Source organism: Zingiber officinale, chromosome 8B, assembly GCF_018446385.1.
Source record: "Zingiber officinale cultivar Zhangliang chromosome 8B, Zo_v1.1, whole genome shotgun sequence".
NCBI classification, from domain to species: domain Eukaryota; kingdom Viridiplantae; phylum Streptophyta; class Magnoliopsida; order Zingiberales; family Zingiberaceae; genus Zingiber; species Zingiber officinale.
This window is the reverse complement of record NC_056001.1, coordinates 97,922,120-97,932,188: the sequence shown is the minus strand read 5'-3', so window position 1 is coordinate 97,932,188 and position 10,069 is coordinate 97,922,120. Positions and strand designations below refer to the sequence as shown.

The 10,069-nt window shown below is 38.1% G+C and overlaps 2 protein-coding genes across 5 annotated transcripts; both read right to left on the bottom strand.

Annotated features, from left to right (window-relative positions):
• Positions 1-604: 604 nt before the first annotated feature.
• LOC122017598 (uncharacterized protein Os04g0629400-like) lies at positions 605-1,109 on the bottom strand. Its single transcript, XM_042575244.1, has one exon. It carries the CDS (start codon positions 1,097-1,099, stop codon positions 737-739), a length of 363 nt encoding a protein of 120 aa, XP_042431178.1. The 5' UTR covers positions 1,100-1,109; the 3' UTR covers positions 605-736.
• A 1,019-nt stretch (positions 1,110-2,128) lies between these two features.
• On the bottom strand, positions 2,129-9,468 carry LOC122015758 (formin-like protein 11). Of its 4 annotated transcripts, none has more exons than XM_042572779.1 (7): positions 8,503-9,468; positions 7,088-7,778; positions 6,021-7,008; positions 5,756-5,955; positions 4,621-4,859; positions 2,592-3,465; positions 2,129-2,483 (listed from the first exon to the last, which is right to left on the bottom strand). In XM_042572779.1, the coding sequence occupies exons 1-6, from the start codon at positions 8,617-8,619 to the stop codon at positions 2,617-2,619; spliced, it is 3,084 nt and encodes a 1,027-aa protein (XP_042428713.1). In that variant the 5' UTR covers positions 8,620-9,468; the 3' UTR covers positions 2,129-2,483; positions 2,592-2,616. The 4 variants fall into 4 exon arrangements, with proteins under 4 accessions (XP_042428713.1, XP_042428716.1, XP_042428712.1 ...); XM_042572782.1 differs by having other exon boundaries at positions 2,129-2,504; positions 2,592-3,423; XM_042572778.1 differs by having other exon boundaries at positions 2,129-2,504; positions 8,503-9,467.
• Positions 9,469-10,069: the final 601 nt, after the last annotated feature.

Here is a 10,069-nt window from a genome sequence, read left to right as displayed (position 1 = left end):
CTAAGCCATTTAATTAGGCCAAGTGACCAGAGTAACTTTTATAGGCTGAGTGAGTTTGGCGATCTAGTCAAATAAAGAAAGTCGATAGACCAAGCTCAGCAGTCTAGATGAACAAATCATTGATCTTTATATTTCTTCACCCCTCTTGTCTTTTTCTTTATCCTTTGGAGTAAACCAATATTTATCCACGCCCATGCTATTTCATCCCTTATTAATTCCTTTTTCCATCTCTTCGAATAAATAGGCCTTTCTAATCTGTTTACTTCACCGGAAGATAGCGAAAACTAAAGATCAAGAGAGAAAAAAATTAATCAATTTCTAGGTATCAATTTGATTCTATAAAATTTCTTACTAACTATCCGAATAAATTTAAAAGTATTTATAACGGACAATCCAATCATCCAAATTTATCATACTACAATCAATCAAACAGACGATGAATACTCTCTCTATTTATTTTTAGCTATTTATTTATTTATTTATTTATTTATTTATTTATTTTGTTACATTATAAGTTTTTTTTTCCTCGATAATTAAATTGAAATATTGTTTAAAATGTTATAACTTAGAAATTGATTTTTTAAATACCAGAATATTTACCCTTCTGAATTATTATTTCATTAAATAATTATTAATAAAATATTAAAGAATATTTTTAAAAAAACTGAAGCCTCGAGAACAAATAAATAAACAAAGCAAATGCAGAAGGACGACTCTGCTCCGGCCTCCGGCTACGCTAGACCGAGCCAGGCGGCAGGGTTACGGCGGCGGGATTCGGCGGACTGAGTAGCGGCGGCTGGGAAGCCGCGGCCGGAACCTGTTGGGGTAAGGCGGGCTGGCAGCTGCGGCCGTCGCAGTCTCCATGCACGTGGCTGCTGCTGCCCGACCCAGTACGGCGAAGGAGGCCGAAACCCAGGACGAGGCCCACCACCAGCAGCACAACCACCACGAAGAAGAAGATCTTGGTGGCCTTCCCCACGTAGCACCACATCTTCCCTTCCTCCTCCCACGGATCAGCACCGGCCTCTCGAGCAGAGACAGAGAGATTTGGAGTTCTGAGCTTTCGGTTCGCTTTGAAAACCATTTTATAGAGATTCATTACTCGTTTTCAGGTCAATCATCCATTGAAAAGAATTCATCCCTTAAATTGTTAAAACTGGACTCATCCTGCAAGAAAACACTCTGTTATCACGTGACAAAAAGATAATCCGTCCAACACGAAAGAGAAAGAAAACACTCTGTTATCGTACCATTGCTCTGAGGGAGTGAGGGTGAATGGTGTGATCTTGGCCGATGACACTATCTACCACTTGTACCTCTGTTTTATTTTGTTTTTTTCTTAAATATATTTGTAACAATTATATTTTTATAATATAATTAGTGTCATCGTGCACGTGTTGCGTGTGTAATATAATAATATATAAATTATTTAGGTTTTTAAAAATCTGAATTATTTGGATTTTTTAGTATCACCCTTATAAAAATCTGAATTAATTATTTAGATTTTTAAAAATCTGAATTAATTATTTAGGTATGATTCATCTGATTCATTAGACCCATGCAATAATGACTACTGCAATGAGTTTCTCTATGAAAAAAATTATTTTAATTTAATATTATACTTGTCTTACTTAAAAAAGTTAAGAAAAATATATTTTATTTTTAGTGTAAATAAAAAAAAGAACATTAATGTAAATACATTTTAAGCTTCATCAAAATTAATTAGTTAAGGAGAAAGATTTTTAATAAAATAGTAAGATATTAAGCAATATTAATTTTTAAAAAAAATCTAATATTTTTAGAAAAAAATGGAATGATGTGGCAAAAGACGAAATCGCTCGCCCCCAGCGCCCCCGCCGCACCCGACCCAAGGCCATCACGAGGGAGATAAATCACAACATCTTGAGCGAGCATGTGACAAGTGGAGTGAGTTGCACAGGGACCGAAAATTTACATCCTGACTACCCTGAGTTTCGACCCCGCGACCTCATGTGATAAGCATCCCACCACATACCAACTCGGATGACCTATGAGATCAAATTCGATGATAAAATGGAGAGAGAGAGAGAGAGAGAGAGAGAGAAGCGTATTGACCTTTCCCAAGAACACAAAAAGAAGAGCAGCAACGTATCTAAACCATGTTCATCACTTAGCTCTGACATTGCTTACATGGTACACAGCAGTGCCAACAAAGGCCGATGGCATGAAACAAAAACGCCAGTCCTCCATCACGTGTATCATACAAATGATTCAAAAATCTTGCAAACTAACACTTTTAGACATGCACAAACTGCTCGGCTCAAGAACAAAATTCAGTGTGTTTCTAGTTTTGCTTCCCATATGCCATGGGGTCGATGACCGCACATAGGCATGCAGATGTGGTTGTTCAACGTTCTGCGACCTAGATTTTGCTTCTGGATCGTAACGGATGTTGATCGTTAAGCAATGCCAGCGTCTTCCAAAAGGTGGTAGTTTCCAGCATCCTGTGCCAGTGCTTAAGAAAACTAATGGCGAGATCCAGTTAAAGAATGATTTTTCAATCATGAAAGAATAACTAAAGGTTGGTATGCACACTGCAAATCAAATGTTACCTTTTTTCAAATTGAGGTCGGGCAATCAACTTTCATCGTTCGAGGAATCTGAGCTAGAACTACCGTCCACACGTCGATCTTTGATCACCGGAAAAAGCAGCAGCTTTGGACTGGGCACGGGTGATGACGACGAGTTTTCACGAGTTGGAGCTGGCTGCTTCACTTTCCTTGGTGTTTCTCTAACTTCTTTGCATGCCTTTTCCAAAATCAGAAGAAAGTCTCGTACGATTACAAACAATCGTAGCCCCTCGTCCTTGGCTGAATTTCCATGGAAAAAGTCGATGGTTTTCTTCACCAAAGATCTTATTCTCTTGTCCTCCTCTGAAATGAAAGTGATTTCAGTTTCAACCTCCGAGGAGAACTTCTTTAGCGTGTTATGAAACCCACTTTCTTCCTCGAGACTCTTCATGCTTGTATTTAGGAATTCCTTCGTCTTTGATAATCTGTGGTTAAGGCTTGCTACCAACGATGTCAATGCATCAGCATCCAGACCTGCAGCTTTCTTGACATTTTGAAGTTCATCTCCGACGCCTGAAACAACTTTGAGACCAAGTTTACGGAAGTAGTCTTCGGATTCGTGGAGTGAATCATCAGAAAGATCGCTGGAATGGACACTAGAGATGCTCCCACTTCGCTCCCTTGCCTGGCGAACAGCACGCACCCCTTCTGATCGGATTATCTCTTGGACAACAAAATGCAACAGTGTTGTCTTGCCATCAGTTCCTTTGACATCTGAAAGCTTCAAGAGTGTATCGAGCTTGAATGCTTGTGCTCCCCCACGGAAGGTACCATCATTCATACGATTGCCAGTTTTAAGAACAGCTTCTAATAGCTTCAAGAACAGACGATTATTTTTTAACTCTCCACAAGCCATCTGAAAATAATAGATGGGGTAAAAAAAAAAGAACATGTGATTCGAATCACCTATACAAATAGTAATAGATATGTAGGAAAAAACAATTATATGATGATATAATCAACATGAGTGGTATTCTTGAGAAGTCTTTTAAGTTTATTTTTATAATTTCACTGATGAAAAGAAACTCATTAGACTATTGACTGATATTGCTCAACTATGGAACATAACCACGACTGTAAAGAAAACCCAAAGGTTTGCGTGTTTGAAAATTTGTTGTTAAATTTTAATAGAAGGAATGATAAGCACAAATAATGGTAGCTTTACAAGTTTATAAACACTAGCATAAACATCATTAAGTCATATAAGCTAGCAAAAATGATAGATTAACATACTAAAACATTTGTATCAAGACAAGCAACCTTATAAAGTACTACAAACTAGGGGTGTAAATGAGTCAAGCCGTTCACGAGCTGCTCGGTCAAAGCTCGACTCGAGCTCGGAGTTGACCGAGCTCGACTCGAGCTCGAGCCGGCTCGTTTAATATTCGAGCCAATCTCGAGCCCATTTAATACTGGCTCGAAGGCTCGTCAAGCCTGTTTGAGCTCGGTTAATTTAATATTTTAATATTTAAAATAATTACTACTTTAAAGTTAAGTAATAAGTTGAGGAGGTGTTTGTGGCTAGAGTGTTTCATAAGATTGTTAGAGGTTGAAGGTTCGAATCCCAACTTGTGCACACTTGTTTTTACATTTAAATTCACTGTTTTCGAACCGAGCTCGAACCCATGATTAAATGGCCGAGCTGAGCTCGAGCTCAAATTCAGAAACTCGCTCGAGTCGACCCAAGCTCGAGCTCGGCTCGGCTCATTTGCAGCCCTACTACAAACAACTAAATGAGAAAACTAAAAAAAATAATTGCATTAATGAAATAATAGAGGTAGACATATTATAGCTTATATCCAATATCTCCTCGAAGCATTTTTGGAAACTTAGTTAAAGAATTCTCCAATACAAGTTTACCGATATATACATGTTCAACTTGAGTATAAGCACATATACTAAGTTTTTTTTTTTTATGTATCTTCACCTGGTCATGTTGCTCTAGGCAATCTTGGGATTCAACAAACAACTATTTTGTAATATGACATCTGAATAGTACAAGAGATATTACCTCTAGTATAGAGAATGACTGCTTGACATTTAAAACATCTTCTGGCAGAGAAGCCTTGAAAAGTAGTACATCTACTCGTTGGAAAGCAAAAGGAATTTCCAGTAAAGCCTTCAAGAACTGTTCTGCTAAAGCAAGTTCAGAGGGATCTCCTGTATACAATCGAAGCTTCAGCTCTTCATCAACTGTAGGAGCCATCTTGAGCAATGTTTGGAGTAACTCCACAGAAAGCTCATTTCCTTCTTTAGAAAAAAAGACAGATAAAGCATCACAATGGATAACAAAGTTCAAATTTTTAAGGTACATGTCAAACCTTGTAAGATTAAAAAGAAAACATTCAAGTTATAGTCTGTACAAGGTGAAAGATAATTCACAAGAGCAAAAAATCAAATGAAAAGATGTAAGAATAGAAGAAGTGATCTTAGGGAAATGGTTAATAAAGGGAATCAAAAACATTTGTGTCACTTCATTGCAGGCATTTTGGGTGTTGAAATATGTATTTCGGCAGCCAAAAACATCATGCTAGGGCTGTAGGTCAAAGACAAACTTTGACTTCAGAAAGCACAGATTCAACGACTATAGAAAAGATTGTTTATCACACATACACACATTTGCACGGACACACAAAAAAAAGTTGTCAAAAGTTTATATGTAGAATATGTTTCAAGTCTATCTAACTTAACTACTCTAATTCCCTCTACCCCTTTCAACTTCCACTATAATCCATTCAACTGTGCTAACTATAAATCCATTATTGACTTTGAAAACGCCCATTCTATGTCAACTGATTCTCTTTCATATTATCATCTATCGAAATTTTACTTGCTCTCCAGATATCATTACTTTTGTCTTCTAATAGCCCCATGCATTCATCTTACCAAGCAAACGAACAAACAATTTTTCAAAAAAAAAAAACAAATTCAAGCTTTGCAAGTCACCACCATAAGAGGACAAATTTTTTCAACAGATCCAAATTGCTCAAGAAAATTTTGTTGTAGGAGGATTTTATTTATTATTCGAAGTTAGTTAAAGTATAAATCCCTACCAGCCTCATAAACACTAAACCAGGTGCAAAATGTACCTATACATTGGCATAAAATGTTCTTGAAGACAATTTTCTATTTAATTTCAAGTGTACCTCCTTCCAAGAGCGCACCACGGACTACTACTATTTTCACATTCAGAGCCTTCAATGAAATTGCCAAATTTTGGGATTTCTTGGCATCAAGTATTCGAGCAAACTGAACGGGGACCTTTGATGATAACTCCTTCCCAACAGTTTTCGAGTTATTAACAGGTGTATAGCCAAATAGACTTTCAATCATCTCTTCATCAAACCTAAATATGAAACATCAGTATAAGATTACACGAAGGATCAAAACATAAGTTACCAAGGAGCATACTGGAAAGAACCAGACTGAAGCTGGTCCCACACCATTGATTGATCAGAGTTTGCATGAACTTTATCCCAAAAGAATGGCTTCAATTTTGTTTTTGGTGCTTGGTTGCTTGATGAAGTATGTTTTAGTCCAAGTGGGGCTGGCCGTGGCACTCTTGCGTTTGGGGGTGGTGGAAGGGGGGCAGTAGAAGAGTTTGGTGGAGGCGAAGGGGTACCAACTTTTTTGTTGGGTGGTGGTGGTGGTGGCGGCGACCTAGCAACTGGATCGTCCTTTTGAACTGGAGGAGCCACTGCAGGCAGTGGTGGAGGTCCTGGAGGTTGTGGAGGTCCTGGAGCTCGTGGAGGGGATTGTTCGGATGAACCTTGTGGATGTCCTTGACATTGTGGAAATCCAGGAGGTGGTGGAATACCGGAAGGTGGTGGTGGTGGTGGTGGTGGATGACCAGAAGGTGATGGTGGTGGTGGTGGTGGATGACCAGAAGGTGGTGGTTGTGGTGGTGATGGTGGATGACCAGAAGGTGGTGGTTGTGGTGGTGATGGTGGATGACCAGAAGGTGGTGGTGGTGGTGGTTGTGGTGGTGATGGTGGATGACCAGAAGGTGGTGGTAGTGGTGGTGGTTGTGGTGGTGGTGGTGGTGGATGACAAGAAGGTGGTGGTGGTGGTGGTGGTGGTGGTGGATGACCAGAAGGTGATGGTGGAGGTGGTGGTGGTGGTGGAGGAGTTTGTGGAGGTTGCTGAGTTACAGCTGTAGTAGATGGAGGTGCAAGTGATTGTGGTGGTGACGGCGGCCCTTCTTGAGCTTGTGGAAGTTGTGAAGGTACATTTGTAGGCACACTAGAGGGATCTATTAATGAATTGGAAAATCTTGAGTCTTCAGTTGAGTCAACATTCAAGGAAGCATTATCATGTTTTGGTTCGGATTTATGGGATGAAACTTCCAACTTATTCTTCCCTTTTAAGCTTACTAAGCTTATAGGGCTTTGTGGAGAACCTGGAACCATAATAAAAAGAAATCAGCAGTTGAGCTTTGTGGTCACAGCCAAAAGTACAAAGCAAATGAACTTCCATACCAGAGAGGTCACTCAAACTATGACTTAGGAGTGGACTGTCATCTCTTAAGCTAGAACGTAAAAAAGTCTTTTTCTTACGGCATTTGTAATATATGATGAAGAGAATTACTGCAAAACAAGATGTCCCAGTTACGCTTAAAACAACTGCAAGAAAAATGGTCTCATTGATGGTCTCTTGTGTCTCTGGTGGCAAATTTTCTTCTGCCCTCATGCTGAATTTTGATGAAGAGGATATGTGACCATGAGTTGGAAGTACATCAGGAGTTTGTCTCCTTGCAGGAACTGGGGGAGGGGAAGGCAATGGATCAAATCCATTGGCAATATATGGTGATGCAGCTGAAGCATGAGAAACAGGTGCACCGGCTGTTGCAGATTGACCAGAAAGATTCCGTCTTGAAGGATGTCCAAGTAAGTGGCCAAGATAACAAGAATACAAGTTCTTATAGCCATTCTCTTCTAGTGAACTAAGAGCTTGGTGGCTCTGTTTTCTCAAACTTTCAAGATAGTGTGGAAGATGTGAACATAGAGAAGTTGCAGCTTCATCTTGGGCATCTCCTGTCGGTGAACGAGCTTTTACATAGATATGCTTAGAATCTTTGACAAAGGCCTCCAAAAGAGGTAATCGACAATTGTTAATAATCTCATTTATATCTTCCAATTGCAGACCACAATCAAGCAACATTTTTTCCATCTGTCATAATTGTAAATCATCAGCATCAAATATCTATAGTGAGATTATTGGATCAGTAGAAAATCATATGACACATTCATTGAGATGGATGTCACACAACTGGCATCTCTTTTTGTTATCAGGGGCTGAAAAAATCCTGAAGATTCCTTCTGGGTTTTGATTGTAGGAGAAATCCAATTCTCAAATGTAAATAATTACCAACAGAGAGAAAATTAAATGGCACACAGATATGATATTAGTGTAGAATATCCCTGAATAGTTACTTGTATGTCCACATAAACAATATCCCTGAATAGTTATAGTGGCTTGTTGAAGGTACACACTGTAATTGATTTGAAGCACACAGACCGCACCTCGCCTAACTATACTTCTAATCTATTGACAATAATCCAAGCACACAATGACTAGATGTCAACTAGAGTTTATAATTAATTTTAAAGGACAAAACAAATATGATGTGGCTTAATGGTAGCTCAAATGAGACATATTAACTATAGATGAAGTTTCAAGATGACATGCTGACTGACAGCTTATACCGTTTCCAGACAAAGAACTAGAAAATCATAAATTGATAGACAACAAACTTCTTCACAATGAAGCATCATCATCATATCAAGTTAAGTTTATAGAAGAGCTATGCTTTCTAAACTACAATTCTAGTTATAATTCAACAAAGAATATGAATCATAGAAACATGAAAATGGCATTGAAGCCTTCTTCTTACCATATAATGAGTCAAACTGAAGAACTGTAATTGTCTCCCTGCTGACAGTTGTGGAACAATAACCAGAAACAAAATCATACATCCAACAATCATACCATTCCTGCTTAAGGCCATCATCTCTCTGATACAGCCTGTACATATATGCTACCATTCTCATGACATAAGTTTGTCCTTGCCGAATAGCTCTCAGAATATCACCTATGCCTTACACAGAAGATCAGTTGACGTCCTTCCTTGAAGTAAGAAATCTCTCAGTCATGATCCTAATGTCCAGAACCAAGAATCATCTGAAGTTACCCGTGGAATGGATAGATACTAATCACGCAGAATCATAAGCTTGAGCTATCGTATGATAAAACCATATGCTCACTTTTCATAAATATTCTTTCGATGTTCTCCTGTTGAATGGATAGATTCCAAAAGGCCAATGCCAGAAAGAAAGCATCAGAAATCCGCAACTGGAGACGACCAACGCCTGAACGCCTAACTAGGAATCAAAAGGCGCCAAAGATCGATTCTTTCTCTTCCGTGAAGGCGCAAAAGATCCAAACCTATAACGCACGGCTCGAATTACCGAAAAGGAGAGGCATCCCCAAACCCTAAAGAAGAAATCCAAACCACGAAATGTGCCAAAATTCAACAAACACCGAGGCCTAGCATGTCATTCAGGTGGAACGCAAGGGATCTCGTTCCTTGCCTGAGGCCTCTCTGCCCCCCTTTTGGTTGGCTGACTGGCCTCCAAGGACGAACTTTGTGACAAAATGAGAGCTGAGCGGAAGGAAAAGGAGCTCTTTTGTGGACGAAGACGGCCGAATGGAGGATTGCGACGAGCAATTTCTCTATCCTCGATGCTTCTTCCTCCTCTGGCGTGTTGAACTTCGGGTTAGGGAGGAAGCGAGGAAACGAGGAGACCGGAGGGCGGAAGACGCTCGAGGGAGAAATTAGCGCGGCCTTTTGTTGGCTATTGATATATTTATTAATTTATCACCGCACCGATTACAACTCTATTATTTCCTCTTTATTTTTTTGTTCCAAAAAATAAAGGTCAAAATTATGTGTTCTATTTTATTTTTATTTTAAAAGTAATCATATTTTCACTGTTGATAATTGTAAGTAATTATGGTCAAATTACTTTATATTATAATAAAACTATTATGTGCAGCGACTTTAATAAAAACTACTATAATAGAATTAATTTTGAGTAAAATCAAAAGACCATTCAAAATTATTTAAATACTCAAAAAGATTTTTTTATTTTAAGAGTGGCGCTTGGAGAGATTTTGTGACTATATATATAATATATATATATGGGTCACGATAAAATTGTGATCTATAATATATTAAATGTAGTCTGTTAGAAATCTATAGTTTAAAAAACTCATTACAGCTTGTTATTTAAGAGACAAAAAGATTTTTAATTTTAAGAGACAAAAAGATTTTTAATTTTTTTATTAGCTTTTAAATTATTTTATAATTTAGATTATTTTTATCTTTTATTTATTATTATTATTAATTTATTTATATATAAATAATCTTTTTTAAATATATTTTTTAAATTATTAATAAT

Coding starts and splice junctions, on each gene's coding strand:
- LOC122017598 (XM_042575244.1), bottom strand. CDS start 1,099: ATGAATCTCTATAAAATGGTTTTCAAAGCGAACCGAAAGCTCAGAACT.
- LOC122015758 (XM_042572779.1), bottom strand. CDS start 8,619: ATGATGGCCTTAAGCAGGAATGGTATGATTGTTGGATGTATGATTTTG. Junction 7,779..8,502: donor TCAGTTTGACTCATTATATG/GTAAGAAGAAGG, acceptor CAATTATGACAG/ATGGAAAAAATGTTGCTTGA. Junction 7,009..7,087: donor TAGTTTGAGTGACCTCTCTG/GTATGGAAGTTC, acceptor TTATGGTTCCAG/GTTCTCCACAAAGCCCTATA.